This window comes from Penicillium odoratum, assembly GCF_028828045.1.
Source record: "Penicillium odoratum strain IBT 22623 chromosome Unknown utg000005l_segment0_segment0, whole genome shotgun sequence".
NCBI classification, from domain to species: domain Eukaryota; kingdom Fungi; phylum Ascomycota; class Eurotiomycetes; order Eurotiales; family Aspergillaceae; genus Penicillium; species Penicillium odoratum.
This window is the reverse complement of record NW_026643147.1, coordinates 6,143,260-6,161,841: the sequence shown is the minus strand read 5'-3', so window position 1 is coordinate 6,161,841 and position 18,582 is coordinate 6,143,260. Positions and strand designations below refer to the sequence as shown.

The 18,582-nt window shown below is 48.8% G+C and overlaps 7 protein-coding genes across 7 annotated transcripts; 5 read left to right on the top strand and 2 right to left on the bottom strand.

The window, feature by feature from the left end:
• Positions 1-465: 465 nt before the first annotated feature.
• N7520_007886 (Peptidase A1) lies at positions 466-1,789 on the top strand (the record flags this gene model as incomplete). The annotated part of the gene is made up of 3 exons (XM_057141820.1): positions 466-567; positions 629-782; positions 846-1,789. 3 exons carry the CDS (start codon positions 466-468, stop codon positions 1,787-1,789), a joined length of 1,200 nt encoding a protein of 399 aa, XP_056995826.1.
• A 1,337-nt stretch (positions 1,790-3,126) lies between these two features.
• fcpA (protein-serine/threonine phosphatase) lies at positions 3,127-5,694 on the top strand (the record flags this gene model as incomplete). Its single annotated transcript, XM_057141819.1, has 3 exons — positions 3,127-3,374; positions 3,427-3,513; positions 3,585-5,694. The coding sequence occupies 3 exons, from the start codon at positions 3,127-3,129 to the stop codon at positions 5,692-5,694; spliced, it is 2,445 nt and encodes an 814-aa protein (XP_056995825.1).
• Positions 5,695-6,302: 608 nt separating this feature from the next.
• Positions 6,303-6,934, bottom strand: N7520_007884 (uncharacterized protein; the record flags this gene model as incomplete). Its single annotated transcript, XM_057141818.1, has 2 exons — positions 6,303-6,717; positions 6,777-6,934. The coding sequence occupies 2 exons, from the start codon at positions 6,932-6,934 to the stop codon at positions 6,303-6,305; spliced, it is 573 nt and encodes a 190-aa protein (XP_056995824.1).
• A 3,722-nt stretch (positions 6,935-10,656) lies between these two features.
• N7520_007883 (uncharacterized protein) lies at positions 10,657-12,293 on the top strand (the record flags this gene model as incomplete). Its single annotated transcript, XM_057141817.1, has 3 exons — positions 10,657-11,758; positions 11,810-12,194; positions 12,251-12,293. 3 exons carry the CDS (start codon positions 10,657-10,659, stop codon positions 12,291-12,293), a joined length of 1,530 nt encoding a protein of 509 aa, XP_056995823.1.
• Positions 12,294-13,013: 720 nt separating this feature from the next.
• N7520_007882 (J domain-containing protein) lies at positions 13,014-13,871 on the top strand (the record flags this gene model as incomplete). Its single annotated transcript, XM_057141816.1, has 1 exon — positions 13,014-13,871. The coding sequence occupies one exon, from the start codon at positions 13,014-13,016 to the stop codon at positions 13,869-13,871; it is 858 nt and encodes a 285-aa protein (XP_056995822.1).
• Positions 13,872-14,202: 331 nt separating this feature from the next.
• Positions 14,203-15,740, top strand: N7520_007881 (uncharacterized protein; the record flags this gene model as incomplete). Its single annotated transcript, XM_057141815.1, has 2 exons — positions 14,203-14,702; positions 14,756-15,740. 2 exons carry the CDS (start codon positions 14,203-14,205, stop codon positions 15,738-15,740), a joined length of 1,485 nt encoding a protein of 494 aa, XP_056995821.1.
• A 302-nt stretch (positions 15,741-16,042) lies between these two features.
• On the bottom strand, positions 16,043-18,493 carry N7520_007880 (uncharacterized protein; the record flags this gene model as incomplete). The annotated part of the gene is made up of 1 exon (XM_057141814.1): positions 16,043-18,493. The coding sequence occupies one exon, from the start codon at positions 18,491-18,493 to the stop codon at positions 16,043-16,045; it is 2,451 nt and encodes an 816-aa protein (XP_056995820.1).
• Between the last annotated feature and the right edge of the window lie 89 nt (positions 18,494-18,582).

Here is an 18,582-nt window from a genome sequence, read left to right as displayed (position 1 = left end):
CAAGGCAAGGCAGCTACCCAAAACTCCGTAAGCCAGGGCTAGATTGGTTTCACGGGTATGGAGAAGGTTTCCCATCTCACTGCAGCTGCCAGGAACAGCTTGCTATGACCCCTCACTTGTTGGCGCTAAGCAAGGCAGGGCACCCAACCCCCTCAAAGCAGAACAAGATAACATTACCGAGTAGACCTGAATTATTTATTTCAGTGTACTACGTTCTATAGAGATGTAAGTTGATTAAAATTGATCGAGGGATTTATTTACAAAACAAGTGGAAGGACTATTTTAAAACGGAAGGGGGATGAATGTGTTAATGTGAGGTGTAACCCACGGCGCAGCTGATTCCGGGAACATGACGCACTCTTATCACGTTATGTCGATCTCCGTCTCCAGTCACTCCGTCCCCAGCTCCCTCTTATCTTCTTCATCCTCTCCCCCCCATAATAACATCCACACTCTTTGCCCATCATGAAGTCTGTTGCCCTCTTGACAGCCTCCGTGCTGCTGGGCAGTGCCTCTGCTGAGGTCCACAAGCTCAAGCTCAACAAGGTTCCTCTCAGCGAGCAACTGGTAAGCAATCCCCATACTCCTCATCCCCCAGCGGAGTTCCCGGCTGATCCCCCCATCTTAGGATACCCACAACATCGATGCCCACGTCCACGCTTTGGGCCAGAAGTACATGGGCATCCGCCCTAACAAGCACCAGGATATGATGTTCCAGGATACTTCTATCAAGCCCCAGGCTGGCCATGATGTTCTGGTCGACAACTTCCTGAACGCGCAGTGTAAGCTCTCCTTCATCTACCCCTACCAGTATTGCTCACCGACTGATTTACCATCCTTATTAGACTTCTCAGAGATTAATATCGGTACTCCTCCTCAGACTTTCAAGGTTGTCCTCGACACTGGTAGCTCCAACCTGTGGGTCCCGTCATCGGAGTGCGGCTCGATCGCCTGCTATCTCCACAACAAGTATGACTCGTCCGAGTCTAGCACTTACAAGAAGAACGGCACCGAGTTTGCCATCCAATATGGATCTGGCAGCCTCAGTGGTTTCGTCTCCCAGGACACTGTCCAGATCGGAGATCTGAAGATTGCTAAACAAGACTTTGCTGAGGCTACCAGCGAGCCTGGTCTGGCCTTTGCTTTCGGTCGTTTCGATGGTATCCTTGGTCTTGGATACGACACTATCTCCGTCAACAAGATGGTTCCCCCCGTCTACAACATGATCAACCAGAGTCTTCTGGACGAGCCTGTTTTTGCCTTCTACCTGGGCAATGCCAACAATGAGGGCGACAGCTCCGAGGCCACCTTCGGTGGTGTAGACAAAAGCCACTACACTGGTGAGGTTACCACTATTCCTCTTCGCCGCAAGGCTTACTGGGAGGTCGAGTTTAACGCCATCGCTCTTGGCGACAACAAGGCTGAGCTGGATAACACCGGTATCATCCTCGACACCGGTACTTCGCTCATCGCTCTGCCCTCCACTATGGCCGAGCTACTGAACAAGGAGATTGGAGCAACAAAGGGCTTCACTGGGCAGTACAGCGTTGATTGTGCCACTGTTGACTCCCTGCCTGACCTGACCTTCACTCTTAGCGGCCACGATTTCACCATTGGTCCCCACGACTACATCCTGGAGGTCCAGGGCTCCTGCATCAGCAGCTTCATGGGTATGGACTTCCCCGAGCCCGTTGGCCCCCTTGCCATTCTTGGAGATTCTTTCCTGCGCAGGTGGTACTCTATCTATGATGTTGGCAAAGGCACCGTTGGCTTGGCCAAGGCCAAATAGGTCTCTAGCGAAATTAAGGATTTTCAGCGAAAGCTACCGATGAATCTGACGCCAGGACTCAAGGGACTATTTCGTATGTACATTGTTGTACATGCGATTTCCACGAGGATGGTGAGGTATGGGTCTGCGAACACGTTCTGTTATCCGCCCTATCAAGCATATTTTCAGTGATTTGTATCTTTTTGCTTTTCTATCTTGGCACATCTTCTATTCCTGAGTTCGCTCATCAGTAAGTACACAGTTGCTGGTTGCCTCGCATGGATTCACTCTGCATCTTTCGTTCTTTTCGCTTGAATCTATGGCTCCTGGCATTTGTATTGAGCTCCCATGTCATTGTATGACCACAATGTAACATTCGATTATTAGTACTTTGAGTAGTTCAGTATCTACCCTAGCACCTACCAGTTCAAATATGGTGTATTATAGAAGTATACTAAAAGTAGACAAAAATCATATTTTCTTGCGATATTCAGTGGTCTGTAGTTCTTAGAATCTATTTTCTGCCTGCTCCGATGGCGATTCGTAGACCAGCTTGTATGGATCCAACAGCCCGAGGGTGCATCAAAAGCCGTTCAGAGGTAGGTCCGTGGCCAATCAGATATGGTAATTTAGACTAAGTCTTTTGAACTTTAGGGTTGTAGGTCTATGTAGGCAGTAGGCCAAGCTCATGGCCTCCTAAATACCATAATATTGCAATCATTCAATTCTTCTATAGTAAATGTTCCTCATGTTAGGAGAGTGGAGTCGACGTTATGGCAATCCATGGCATAACTATCCGAGGGGCGGTGGAGAGAGTTGACATAAGCGGATGAGCTTCTTCCACTGTTCACAGTCCCCGCACCGAGCTTTCCCATTCCCCGATCGCAGGCATTCTTCCCACCTTCAAATCCCCGCCTTCAACCCTGTTCCTCCGCGACTTTGTGTGCTTCTTGGCTTTGCCATTCACGCGCTAGGCTTTGCAAGGCGCGCAAGGTCATCTATCATTGCACCTGTGTCGTGTGGCGACTTCGCATCCACACTTGACTGTCAAAGCCCAACTCTTGCGCTTGTATCCGTTTATCCATTCATATTTGAAGGCGTTCAGCTCTCATAGGGATCATTGAGCCTCATCCAGTTTCCTCCATCTGCACTTCCCTTCGTCCGAGACCCCAAAAAACCTTCAACCACGCGTCGCGTGCTGGTTATGGCTCCGTAGCCAGAGGCGAACGCGATCACATCCACCTACCATCCACACCCCGCTTGCTTGTGCTGTGGGAACCCTGGGGACGCTGGGCTCGCTGAGCCATTGATTGAGAGTTCGTGGATTCCGTCGCCTGGGGGGCGAACTGGAAGCAAAGATGCTTCTTCGTCTGCCGCCCAGCCTGCATTATCCTATCACCATCACCTCATTGTTGAAAAAGCCTGGTGATGAGGTACAGAGGGATGAAGCCTTGTTTTGGTATTATTATCACTCTGAGGTTGAGGAGGGTGATGGCATAGGAAACATCATAAAGAAACAACGCAAGTTTCCAACTCGATTCGAATCAACTGTTGATGGTGAGATTGAGGGGTGGAAAATATCCAAAGGAGATGTTATTGACGGACCGTAAGTTCTGTTTGCCCGGAGAAATTGGGGACTTTGACTGAGATATGTACAGGATTGATGTCGTTGAGATTCACGAGCCATGTGCCCATGAGGTACAATTCGGAGGAATGTGCGCGGAGTGTGGAAAGGATATGACCGAGTACGTATACCGTTTTGGCAAACAGCTGGAGGCATGATCGTTCTAACAAACTGTTTTCTCATTACAAATAGAGCTTCATACAATACTGAGATTATGGACTCCTTCCGCGCGCCGATTCAAATGTCCCATGACAACACTACATTAACAGTCAGCGAGAAGGAGGCCACCCGTGTTGATGAGGATGCAAAGCGTCGGCTTCTGGGATCTCGGCGTCTCTCACTTGTAGTGGATCTCGATCAGACCATTATCCATGCTACCGTTGACCCCACCGTCGGAGAATGGAAAGAGGACAAGGACAATCCAAACTACGAAGCATTAAAGGGCGTCAGGCAGTTCCGATTGATTGACGACGGCCCGGGAATGCGTGGCTGTTGGTACTACATCAAGCTGCGGCCAGGACTAGAGGATTTTTTGCAGAATGTTGCAGAGCTCTATGAACTGCATATCTACACCATGGGTACTCGAGCATATGCTCAAAACATTGCCGATATCATTGATCCAACACGCAAGCTCTTCGGAGACCGTATTCTCAGCCGTGATGAAAGCGGAAGCCTGACTGCCAAAAACCTCCAACGTTTGTTCCCAGTTGACACAAAGATGGTTGTCATTATCGACGACCGTGGTGATGTGTGGCGCTGGAATCCTAATCTCATCAAGGTCTCTCCCTATGACTTCTTCGTTGGCATTGGTGACATCAACTCCAGCTTTTTGCCCAAAAAGCAGGAGATTGGTGCAACCAACAAGGCTGTGAAGGCTGCGAAAGCTGAAACAAAGGAAACTCATGCTAATGGCTCAACTGAGAAGTCGCCTGATGGGACTGCGGTCTCCGCATTAGAACAACTGGTGACAATGGGAGGCGGTGACGATCCGAGATTGTTGCAAGAACAGACCAATGCACAGGAAGAGACAATATTGCATCAGGTGGAAGACCGACCGTTATTGCAAAAGCAAAAAGAATTAGATGCAGAGGATGATTCCAGTGCCGAGAGCAGCGAATCAGTACCAAGCATTGATGAATCCCAAGAAAACAAACCCCGGCATCACCTACTTGAAGACCATGATCGAGAGCTTTTCCAGCTCCAGGATCGCCTAGAGCAAGTCCATCTCCAATTCTATGAGGAGTACGATAAAAAGCGCACAAGTGCCCTGGGAGGCCGAGTGGCGGCTTTGAGAGGTGAGAAGACCCCGTTGAAAGACAAGGATGTTGATTTGAAGTTGGTTCCCGACGTCAAAGACATCATGCCCAAGATCAAGGCACGGATTCTCGGAGGGGTGGTAATCGTGTTCTCGGGTGTCCTTCCTCTCGGAACTGATACGCAGAATGCCGATATCTCCCTATGGGCCAAGACATTCGGTATCGTCATTTCATCAAAGATCGATGGCCGCACCACTCACCTCGTCGCTGGCCGGAACCGAACCGCGAAAGTGCGCGAAGCCACGCGGTACCCCAATGTGAAGATTGTCACAACGCAGTGGCTCCTGGACTGCTTGACTAGTTGGAGGCGTCTTGATGAGGAGCCTTACTTGCTTCCTGTTCATCCCGATGACCGTGGTGAGCCTCTCTCCCCCGGCGCACAAGAACTCGCCGAGAGCTCCTGGATATCCTCCTCGGACGAGGCGACGGGCCCATTCTGGACTGATGAGGAAGGCAATCCAGAATCCGAAATGTTCAAAGACACCGGACTTGATGAGACATCGCATATCGGATACGACGAGGACGAGCAAGCTGCCGTACATGACGAACTCAAGGAATTCCTTGGCAGTGACGATGAGAGTGAAAGTGACAGCGAGGCATGGGGTGAGGAGACTCTAGCGAGCAAGAAACGAAAGCGCGGAGATGGACTTGGTGGGACAACAGACGACGAATCTGCCGAGGATGAGGATGATGAGGATCAGAAAGGCTCGCGCCTCTCGCAGCGGATTAAGCGTTCGTACAAACGGAGCACTGGTCTCCGAGAAGTTGCAAGCGCTGCTCCCACCGATTCCGATGAGTCTCGCATGACTTTACAGGTCGGTGAAGAGGACCTGGACCTGGACAAAGCGAGTATCAACCAAGATACAGATGATGGTCTGCCAGAGAACCCAGACGATGACGACGACGCTCTGGAGCGAGAGATGCTTGCGGCATTCGAAGATGACGACGAGAAAGCAGAGGAAGACATGGCCGAGGAAGATGAGTGATTTTTCTCTACACGTCACATACTCCAAGTCTGCGCCTCTGTATGGCTCCGTTATCTGTGCCTGATTTACATTCCACTCTTCGATTCGGCTATGTTTTCTACTTGATTTATCTATCTGATTCTTGCGGTTGCAAGCGCTTCTGCCATAGCGACGGCGTTCGCATTGATTATTTTCTATTATTACTCATTTTGTCTATTTCTATTCACTGGTCAAGTGTATCAACTTGTTCTCACCATGTACTAGGTAGATTCCTGACTAGTGTCGAATGTCCAATATGCGAGATATGCATCTAAGCTTTTGCTTATGTCTGATTCTTGAAATGTGCATCAGTGTCACGACAAATGAGCCCTACCATATTCTTCATGGCAGTGTGTATGTAGTGCAGTGTAAACTTTGGTGTCATTAAATGAGAACAATTTTGGCTTGTCATTATTCGCAATCGAAGAAACCAGTGGTTTTTAACTCATCATCATCACCTGAACGCCAAGTATATGCACAAAATATGGTATCACAATATGTAAAACAAGAAGATAAGGCATCATAAATTTTACAACTTCGAAGCAATCACCTATGATAGAAGTTCCGATGCACCTGCCACGACATCACCATCATCCATACATAGAAGATGGTATTAACGAGTTCCATAGCGAACGCTGTTTTCCAGCAATTGCCTGCAAACATAACTTATCAGCGAACCCACCCCAATAGAACGGAAAACTAGGTTTGGTAAGGGAATCAAAGAACTCACAAATAGTCATCTGCGTCAACCATGCCAAGGTGTTGATGTTATTCCCCCTTGACTTATTCTCCACGACATAGTTCTGACAGTTACTATTCACATTCCCATAGACTCCATATAGCTGCAACGATGTCTCAATCAGACCCGTCAGGAAGAGGACAAAGAGGATGAAGCTGCCCAGTATCAGGATGCCGGGTAATAAGAGTTGGCGGGCGATTAGGCCGAGGACGAGAAAGATGAAGAAGACGCCCAGGGCGCTGGATACGACCATGAAGGGGAAAAGCCTGGTGTTCACCATCGACGTTAGTCTTTGCTCGAGTTGAATCGTAGATGGTAAACTCACCAGGGTGTCCCAAGTTCCATTGTTGATTGCACAGTCATAAACCAGGCGAAGATGCCGAGGCATGTTGCGGAGCCTGCTAGCACGACGATAAGCCAGATATTGAGCTGAATCTCTGGCCAGTGGTAGTTGAGGCGTACATGGCGATCACCCTTGGCCATGGTGGGCAACTGCAGTGGAAATGGCAGTCGTAATTCGCGTCAGGCGAGATGTTGATCTTCGCTGAAGATTGGAGATCGAGTTGCGATAGCAAAAAGCGATATATAAAAGCCCTCGGGAGTGTATAGGAGCTTTCTGTCTGATTCAATCAAGTCGCCTGAATGTTTGCCACCAGAGTGCGACCTGTTTAAACCCAATGGCGCAAGTTTTCGAGGCGGTGGGATGTGCAATGTTGTTTTTCGACTTTGGATCTGATGAGCGATAAGGGCGGACAGCGCATCGGGCGCCGAAAGGCGCAGAGTCGAGGCAAGACCTTAACCTTACGGACCTTTAAGAATAAAACGAACGTCTTTGTCGCGCACTGTGGAATGAGAGACTTAGCAGGTAAATTTGGTGAGGGGGAAAGAATAAGACGAGAGTAAGAAATGAAGAGGCGGGGAATTGTCGTATGGGGAAATTGAGATGGCTGGGGTTTAGTATACAGTACGATAGTATCCACTTTGAACGTCATTACCGCGCCGGTACTTTTCTTCCTTGATTAAAATCTTTCTAAATTTTTATGGATACTATGAGAGGGAACTTTGAAGGGAACTTTTTATGCTTAATTAAAAATGCTAAAAGCGCATCGCCCGCACTCCGGTCCTCGTCAACATTAAATGGTCGCTGTTTGACTAGATCTATGCCACTCAAACATCTCGGGTTTAGCCTCCTAGATAAAATCACACTCAGTAGAATCACTTCAATACAATTAAGCATTCATATCTGCGAATCCATTTATTGAATCTTAGATTGCATCTAGGAAGGAAAGGCCAACATTAAAGGTTCAGCTATAGTTACTACTGTTCAATGTTTGTTTACTTGTTGATGGAGTGAAAAGACACAGATTAGAAACATTATAAACACTCCTGATACCGCAATCGACATTATCACTTGCACATGTGAGCGCTATTCGCGGCTAGAGGAATACATATATATGTGAATTAACTTCAAGATGTTTCTCTTTATCGGCGCTTAGGATAATTCCCGGGGTGCTATGCCGGGGATGTATATTTTCCCAGTGAGATGAGCTTAGATCAGGTGTTGAACCGTCAATGTCCACGCGTACAATATTTATATATGTCTATATATCACTTGAGGTATTCCAAAGTCATCAGATACACACTGGTCAAACCTTAGGGTACTTGAGACATACATATGTAGACTTGACAACACCTTTAAATATCATTCACCCTGCAGGTCATGGTAGGATCAACTGGTGGGAATCCAACCGCCCCCGAGACCGACTTGGCGATCTCCCGATCTGACTAGGCCAAGGGGCATCTGACTAGGACAATCTCTTCATTAAATTCAAGTTTATCCATGGAAAGGTTAGTTTCTCTCACTTCATTTTTAGCACTAAGGCAGTTAATTACAGTGTGAAAAAAACAACATTGATCCAAGTACGGCTTAATGTTTGACGTGCTAGAATCAGTTCGAGTGTGCCAAATAAAACGAAGTAGGCAACATTTGGTAAGAAAATGAACCGGGAATGCTTCTTTCACCACGCTAGCCCTCGAGCAGATCCGCCCTGTTGATCCCGAGTCCGCCCATGGGTTGTGGCCTCTTCCCCGGCCATCCTTACAATTCAGCATATACACGTGTTATGTGCTCAGATATTTTTCTTGCCGCTTCCTCCGGCAGTAGACTGGAAACATCGAGCTCTAAATAATTCGGATGGCCAGTAAAGCGGTGGACATCCTCCTGGAGGCGGAACTTGGTGACAAGCTTTATGTCTGTAAATTTTGAATGTAACTCTCGATCTGACGAAACGAGACGCTGCATATTTGTCTTTTCATCGCAAAAAAGCACAATAGGAATAAAAGCTGTATCTCGTAATTTTGAGGTTGTGAGATATTCCTCACACACAGCCGCACCGAGTTCGTCGTCGCTCTGAAAATCCGTAAATATATAAGTCGTATCAAACGTTTCAGGCTCGCTTATGAGGGGAGAGAAGATAGCTTGTCGAATCCCATGGCGTAGAGTTTGATAACCTGGCTGGGTACGGCGTAAAACAGCATCAGCGGGGTTTATTAAGAGGTGATTATGGACGAGTTTTGCGGAGGATAATAGCTTGACAAGACAGCGGGCGATTGTCAGCTTTCCAACCCCCGGAAATCCATTTAAGTGAATTATTGGGCGTCGTGTTCTAGTGACTGCCGCGATAGTCATACTGGATGAACAGCGGGTAGTTTATAGCAAAAGTGATAAATTAACTCAAGTTGAGGGAGATAAGTGAGGTTAATAAAGGGCAAGTCGTATCAATATTATTACCAAGTGCTCGATCAAGTATTACGTGTTAATTGGGCACAAATTACGGTCAGATAAGGCTAATAACACATCCGACGACAAATATTTCTAGCGTATTTAATGTATTCTTTGTATTCTTAATCGTGCCAACACAGTGGCGTGAAAAAGGTTACATGATGAGGGGATATAAAGGGGTGGAAATCTGAACACACCTTTATACGCCACTGTAATTTGGCCCCCAAGAAAACTAATCATTAAACAAAGTACGAAGTGCTAAATAAAGAAATATGAATAAGTTGTTCTTCGATATTGATGACGTAACAAACACTGAGCTTGTGGGATTATTAGAATAGAACCCAAATCTATTGAGAAGGTCACTTCACTTGCACAGATAAAGATAAGTGTTGGTGTATTGTCATACAATGTAACATTCTCTTGCAATTAATGCAGACAAGACAACAGGTGCATGAAGAATGGTGACTGGTCACATCCTGGGCATCACTCTTCGCTACCCAAAAAATGGGGCTTTATCTGCCAGACCGCCAGATGGTCCAGAGTCCAGACGCAAGGAGATGATCGACAGGCGAGTCGCCAGCTCACTAACTTAACTATGTTCAGACGCATGCATTGTCCCTCGGATCGGAAAGGATGACGGCTGATTTGTTCCTTTCCACGGGCCCACAGGACTATTGAATAACGTTCCTCATTCAGGCCGCTAGTCCCATTCCACCCTCTTTTCCTTCAAAAGGTTGCGATCCTGGGGAATCTGTACGACCAAGTACATTTGTGATAGCTGAAATTACCTCCGCATTACGATCGGCAGCGATTACAAAGGTAACCTCCTTGCGGGCTGCCGTCATTGGTCCCCGATCTGAAGCCCCCGGCGCTTCTCATCTGCTTCAGATTTGACCGGGATTCCCTGTGTGACGAATTGCAACACTCCATTTCTAAAGAGAAACGCGGGTGTGTTTTTGGTCCCGCATTGGTGACGCGAAATCGTTTCCACCAGGTAAAAAGCTGACGTGCAGCCCCCAGTTTCTACTTTTATCTACAGCCGATCCAACTGGCTTGGGTCCATACATACCTCCCGCCCTCGCCCGAGGAATGCCAGTGGGAGATTTGAGACATCACATCGACTATCGCTTGATTCTTCTTCCCTTTTTGTTACTTTCCTTTTCTTTCAAACGTTGTCCTCCATCCTGCAGGACATACCCCTAGATTCCGCGGCTTGACGTCGTGAGATCGCCTTCAAACCCCTCCCTTGTGCCATGCCTCATGGCCCGATATCCACACTTTGGAATTCAATTATCATCACCACCAAGCTGGTTCGCTCTATGCCAATCAAATATCACTGGTGTGGACATGGGCATAGAAGTATCTGTATAATAACCTCTGAGAGCAATGACCCTGGTGTTTCTCCCGATATTATCCGATCAACATGCCACTCCAAAATAGCATGCGCAGGAAGTCGACAAGGAAGGATGGGAGGAAGAGGACATCATCCATGCTCTCTAATGCCACGACGCAGGCTGGTCCCGTCGATAAATCTACAAGCTCAGAGAAGAACACCTCTTTGGGACGGAACAATACATCTAAACAAATCGTGAAACCGCAGGCGGCCCCACCTTCGCCGCCACCCCCAGAGCCGCCGAAACAGGTCCCTGATGTTTTCCAATTCCTCGAACACAGCGCTGAATCCTCATCTGAATCATCGTCCGAACCTTCTGAGTCTGAATCCGAGTCTGAATCTGAGTCCGAATCCGATTCCGAGGGTGACAATCCTGCGAATCGATCGGCTATAACGAATATCCAGTCACCAAAACCGCGCGCCAGTCCCGTACCACATGCTCTATTGGAATCAAAGGATAGCGCCTCTTCGAGACCAACAAGATCGACCGCTGGCGGGGCATCGAAAGCTCCTAGTGACTTGCGCCCTCCGCCAGCACCGTCACCACCATCTGGGGCTCGAACAGAGATCGACTTAGTAACACGGAAACAACTGTCGCCGGCACGAAAGACATCTCTTAAGGAGTATAATAAATCCCGGCCAGAGTCTCCACCACAAAAGCGTCAGTTGCGGATTTCCCCACCAGAGAATCACTCAAGGGATCTTACTGCAATCCAACGGTCACCGCTGCCACCCTCTCCGCCGAGTAGCCCAGAGGAGAGCATACATCTTGCGCTGCAGAGAAGAGGCACGAGTACCTCACAGGTGTCATCGGGTTATGGGATTGTGGCATCACATCTCACCCACTCAGCCAAAGATGATAAGGGGGCATTCCCTCCACTGTACCGACGCTTCGAGAACTTGAACCACCGTGTTCTTCTTCACCTCCAAGATGAAATTTCACAAATGGAGGAAGATTTGCAACTATTGGATGAGTATGAAGAAATGCACCGTGCCGCTGTCGCCGAGAAAGAAGGCAATAGGCCCGTACCTGCATCACGTCGGATAGATGCCCAGTCTCAGTCGTATTCGAACCTCCATTACCGGCGAATGGACCTGATGGCGGCTCTGATTCAAAAAACAGAGCAATACAGTAAGTCCCGTATGATACCTTTGCAATGAACCAACCTAATATAGCCTGTAGACAATGCTCTTAGCTCCTACAGCAAAGTAGTCCAAACTCTTCCCCGTGCCACAGACGACGATATCCAGAACTACCGTTCCTGGATGAAAACAAACAATCCAATCGCCGCGGCCGAAACCCGTTTCTTGGATCAAGGTGTCGATCTCGTCTCTCTTACACCTCGCTTGGCAGCCTCTGCGGCTACTGCTCCGGTCTACATGGCCATAATGGTTGCATCGGCTGCCCTTTTGCTGCCGCTGCTGGCATTCAGCATGATCGCGGAGTTCTCCGGCCGACTTGTCGTTGTCACAGTAGTCGGTGGTGCCGCAGCAGCTGTCGCCGCGAATTACTCCGCCGGAATTGATACGCTAGTCGACTCAAGAGATGGCTGGAGATGTGCCACACTGTAAGACATACCTATCATAACAGTGATTCAAACGGAAACTAACCTGTTTACTCTAGATATTTTGGTTTTATGACTGTTGCTGCCATGTTCATTCCCTAGCTTTAGCTAAGGCCGTTTTTAGAGCGTCATGAGTAATGAATTCTCTCCTCCAATGTGTCATTTATGAACGATCGTTGCTTCCACCCCCCTTCTGTTATTTGCTGTCTTCGTTCTTAAAGGGGGTTCTTTGCATTTTGTTTTTTTTTTCTTGTCAGGAGAAGACCTAGATGTTTGATCTCAAGACATCTTGACGTCTCATTTTGGAAAAACTTCATACTTGATTGAGTGGGATAGGCAGAGATGGAAGAATCGCGCAATCGTCGTGTACTTGTGGGATGCTGCAGTCTTGAACCAGAGGTCCCAGTGTAGGGCACTTAGGCTCTCCAAGGGGCTGGTCTCACGCTAGATGCAACAGTACTATGAATGAAAAGCTTTCAAAGTTTGTGCTAGATCTATGTATACATGAAATAGGCATGTGTAAAATAAATCGTCATAGACCCTTTTAAGTGATCCCTAGCGAGTTTGTCTAACTTTTTTTTTTTTTTTTTTTTCATAAACATTCGGCTAGACAGGATACTAAGTATGAGAATACATTGTAGGAGCCTGGGTAAATTGAGAAGAAATGAAACTCGATTGTATATGTCGGTGCGGGGTCACGCGTTTTGGTGTTTGGCTGGTTTGATAGATTCAAGGTTCCCCGGATCCAGTCGATCCGACAACTTGCTCTCGTCACAACACGAGTATTAGGACTCATCCATTGCGAGTCCCAACAATGACGCCATGCTCAAGAACTCCAGTATCCTTTGGGGTAGCACTCAGCTACTAAATCTCCAACAAACCAGCTCATTGCCAATTCATCTCAGCGCTTTCCGACCCATCCGGAGCTATGCCACCACATCAGATGCAGGACATCACGATTCTTGGCCAAGAACCTCCTCATTCACTCCATATGAAGTCTTCAACATCCCCCGAAACGCTGCGTACTCTAAAAGCCGATACTACGACCTTGTAAAAATTTACCACCCAGATCGTCACAGTACAGACATCACTCCCGAAGTCCGCCTCCACCGCTACAAGATCGTGGTTGCCGCCCATGAGATCCTATCTGATCCTACTAAACGCGCAGCTTATGACAAGTTTGGTGAAGGATGGAGTTACTCCGCGCGACCAGATCTTACAGCTGGCCCCTACGCACCCGACGTAAATATTTACAGAAACGCGACCTGGGAAGATTGGGAGCGCTGGAATAATCGGCACAATGGGAAACAGCAGAACATCGTGGACAATCGCACATTTACGCAGCTCGTGATTCTCCTGATACTGTTCGGTGGTGCGGTGCAGGCATCGTGGATTGGTCAGTTGAATACAGGGTACGAGGAGCGCCTTCGTGCGGTTAGTGAGGATTCGATGCGGTTTTTGAGTGGCCGGAGGCAGAGTACGGTCACCCAAATGCCGTCGAATGATGCTCGAGTGCAGAGTTTCTTGATTCGGAGGGACCCTACTGGATCTGGGCTCAAGGATGATGAGCACCCTATTTATGAGAGGGAGCTTCATCCCAAGAAGGGTATAGAGAAGCGCATGGATGACCGTCCAAGTATATCAGAGTCGCAGACTGAAACTATGAAAGATGTCGAGTGATGACCAAAATTTGTTCGTTTTATTGCATGGGTGGCGTGTCGGGCATATGGACTGGTTGGGCAAGTGATCTCGAGTAAATAGTCAAAATTTACATACTCGAATAAAATGTACATTTGTTTAAGAAAGTAAACCTTTGAACATGGCTTCCAAGCTTCCATGATATCATTTGAATCGTAGTGGATACTAATTGCAGAGCGGATCTCTGCCTAGTAATCCACTAAAATCGAACCTCGGCATGAGGTGCAAGGAACCGGTTTGGAGAATCTATATCAATCTCGATTCCCACCTACATACCCCGACTAAGCCCTGGTAAGCTTCCTCATCACGCAAGATGAGTGGAATTAAGCATACTATCACACAGCTGAAACTGCTGCTAACTCGGATCCCCTTGATTCTGAAAACGCTCATCCTGCATGGCATTCACATGTCCCCTGTGTCAGGGAAACAAGACCTGCGGACCGAGCTCATCACTGTGGTCATCCGCTCGTTCATCACAGGTGATGAAAGGAAAACAATGACAGAGACACAGAAGAATAGCATGCGGGATCCTGGGATCCAAGGCCCTATGTGGGTATCCAAGATCACCCTACCGCAGCCTGAGTTGGATATCCGCGATGCGGTTCTCTATGCAATTCAAGAACTTGGAACCGGTCAGGAGACATTAGATGTTCCTGCTACCCAAACTGTTGAAGCCGAATGGACAGGATATCGCCGTGGAGTCGATAAGAAGGCTCCGCAGCCTGATATCTCCGAGGAAGAGAGATATCGCGAGTTGCGCAAGGATGTCACGTCTGACATGACCATCCTTTATCTCCATGGAGGCGCCTACCTGTAAGTTCCAATATCCCGCCCCTTATTGTTCAAGTCACTCACCGAACTCACAGAATGATGGACCCATGCACACACCGAGTGCCCGTAGCAACCCTGGCCCGTCTAACAGGCGCCCAGATCCTGTCAGTGCGCTATCGACTAGCACCACAGAACCCATTTCCCGCTGCGCTGGTCGATGCACTGACGGCATACCTCTCACTCATTCACCCACCCCGGGGCTCACTGCACGAGCCCGTACCAGCCAACAAGATCGTCATCGCTGGCGACTCGGCTGGTGGTAACCTGACTCTGGTCTTACTACAAACCCTCCTCACTCTGCGTCGTACCTCACGGCCCGTCACATTCCATGGCAAAGAAGTCAACATCGAACTCCCAGCAGGTGTAGCCGGTATCTCACCCTGGTGCGATGTCTCACTCTCTATGCCCTCGATCATCAGCTACCGAAAATTCGACTACATGGACATCCGCCCCGGAGGCGTCGATGAACCCGACTATTCCAAACCTTTCACGCCAATGCATTTCCAGGCGGACGACATATGGCCCGCTTCCCCTCCCCGTTTGGATACCTTCTGCAACGCATCGATAGTCAACCACCCCCTCGTCTCGCCGATGGCCGCTTCTTCTGATCTGTGGAAGGGTGCTCCTCCTGTGTTCATCACTGTTGGCGAGGAGAGTCTCACGGACGAAGCCTTGATTCTTGCGCGCCGAGTCCATCGAGCTGGTGTGTCGGTTGTAGCTGAGATGTTTGAGGGTAAGCCGCATTGCCATGGTCTACTCATGCTTTCGACGCCGACGGGGAAGAAGTTCTTTGAGAATTTGTCTGGGTTTTGCTCCGATGCTGTTGCGGGAAAGGTAACACCAACTGGGTGTTTGACTCACCATGGGTTTAAGTTGAGGAGTACACGCCAGATTCCATTGGAGAAGGCTTGTGAGGTCAGTGATGAGGAGGTTGAAGATCGGTTGCGCAGGAATTTGAATTGGAGGGTGGAGAGTGAGAAGAAGTTACAGAAAGAGTGGCACGAGAGGGCACGTTTGTGAGTTTAGTAGGTTTACAGGTTTGCACTGGGTGACATATTACACACAATAAATAACGTTATAAACATACGCAATATCCATTAATTGCAGTTTTCATATATTACAAGCATCTCACGTGGAACATGCCAGTTTTGGATTGGAAACATATCAAGATTCATTTTAGACTAAGCTTAGTGTGTAATGTCTGATCAAGCCACGGTAATGAGCTATACTCGCTAAATCCAACCTTCATCATTCTTGCAAATTGAACCGTTCTCCGAATCCGTTAAATATGGGCTTACCCCACCCGGTGCCATCAAGATCAGCTAAAGATATTCATCGTCATCAATTGAGGGCTGGTCATCCTCCCATATGACAGGGGCCTCATTGCGCGGTGTTGGTGTCCACACTGGCTGTTGTGGGGGTGCAGACGGGATGCTCTGGGTTGTGGGATTTGACAACCACGGGAATGAGACTGGAGTACCATTGATACGAATCTCACCCATAAGATTACCCAAGCGTGCCGGCTCATCCACATAGCCATCCCATAGTCCGAGCAACTGCGCTGCCAGCCGAAACACGGCAAACCCCACGGTGAAGATGGGCATGAGGAGGGCTGATAGATGAGACCAGCGCCATAGCATTGTCACGGTCACCCATGGAAATTCGGGTGCATCGGGCTGGAGGCAATAACCGTCGCAAGTGTCGGACATGATTGGGTGGCAGTACTGCTCTACCATCATGCACTCGATAACATACCACGATAGTGACACTAGCGTGACCCAGCCGAGCCTAGTGAGCTGGCGGCGCCGGGTAGTTGGATTTTGTGTCCACAGCTGAGGAAGCGGAATCGCAGCATAAACACGACCATCAGAATGCGTGACACAAGATGTGCAAGACTCGTCGTGTGAATGTGTTGCTTGTGCCGCTTTGGGAGGGGTGCTTGGCCGTGATGTAAGCGTAGCCTTGTGAGTGACATGCTCTTCTAGGTTGTTGAGACCTTTCTTTACCTCATTGATGTTCCTTGAGAGAGATGCCAGCTTGTCATTCAGCCGGTCGAGGTCGACTGAGTTTTGTCCATTCGAACGAGCGATTGCCAATTTTTCAAGCACTTCCTTCTCAAAAGCGGCCTCCTCTTCTTCTTCCGTTTTCAACCCCATCGGGTCGTCCATAATGGCCTGGAGAGATTCAATGGTATCGTCTCCCAGGTCGAGCGTCTCCTTTCCGGAGCTGACGTCCTCAATGACTGTTTCGAGCCCACTTTTGGGCAGCTTAGGCCGAAGGACTGGAGGTCTTGGCCGTTTATTTGATTTTGATTCTTCCTTCGAAGAATCTCTTTCGCTGCTCGTTTCATTCTTTGAGCTTTCAGGTTTGCTTGGGACTAGAGCTGGAGCCACAACAGGCGGTTTACTTTGCTCAACTGAGGGCTCAGCCTGCTTTGGTGCTGTGGGTGGAGGGACGATATCTTTGGTCAAGTCGTTCGGGATTTGGGCCACTTTCTCCGTCATGGGAGTATCAATCCATGCACCCGTGACTCGAGGTGTTTTATCATAAATGCGGCGCTCGAAAAGCTTTGGTTGATCCGGGGTTTGCACTTGGTCCAGCTTTGGGCTTTCGGTTCTCGATAATCGGCGTAGCAAGTCCTGGGAGTCTCGCTTTGTCGTACTTGGCTTCATAAAGCTTGATGAGCCTTTGAATATCACGATAGGTGTGTTAGGGATAGGATCGCCTTCAGGCACATTTGGGCCAGAGTCAAATGTACTTTCTTTGGTCTTCTCCTGAGTCCCCTGGGCGTCTTGAATATACAGATTGGCTGTGCGCTCCTCGAGAACATTTCGACTTGGAATGCGGCTTCGTTCTAGGGAACGGGGAGAAATGCGAGGTTTCGGGACTGGGTTATCTTCTGGCCTCGTCCTCGATGCTGTTTTCACTGGACCCCTTGAAGTATCTTCTACCTTCTGCCCTGGAAGTTCTGGATCTGAAACGCTTCGACTGCTGACTTTCCGAAGCCACTTTTGTTGGTGTGTGGCGCGACTCCCCCAGGTAGTTGGCAGATTCAGCGAGGGACCGTGCTCGTCGTCTTCCTCCTCTGATACATGCAGGCTCTGGATTTCCTCCTCCTCACGCCGTTGTAAATTATCGGCTGTCAATGGCGATCGTGCGCCGACCTTAGCCTTGCTAAACACGGGAGAATCCTTGTTGGTCACGCGTCTGAGGCGCTGCTCATCTTTGGTGAAATCGGTGTTCCTCCGGCGCGGTGAAGGTCGCCCAGTATCACTGAATAGACTCGGTTCTGAAATAGCGAGTCCATTGCGGGCAAAACCATTGTAGTCGTGATCCCTTCCGTGTGATGATGAGCGACTCGTCCGACTTCCGTTACGGGCCCCCGGCGGCGCTTCCCATCCGTCCGAAGACACGTATTCAGCCAGTGTTCCATCTTCTTCAATTCTTCGATATACATCCGTGAGCTCTTCGGGGGGGTTCGATCTGTCGGAATTCGGTGAAATCGCGTCGACTGGTTCCCGCGTCCGTCGGGGACTCGTGAACGAGCCCAGCGGCGCGCCTTCCTCCATCGAGGAAGCCGATGCGGCTCGATACGCTCCAGCTAATGTGCTTGTTCGGTAACTGTGACGGGGACGTGACCCATTCTGCTTGGAGGGGGTGGGAAAATTGGAGGTATCTAGATCGAATTCGTAGTTGGTTTCACGCGCGCGTTCGAAAGGTGACTGAGGATAATTATGACGCGCAAGTGGAATTCGATCATAAGAGGTTGACATGGTGAAGTGAATTTACCCCCCTTGCGCAGGGAAAGGGGACCTTTCTATAGAAATAATATCAATACATGTTTGAGTTGATCAAGTTTCTC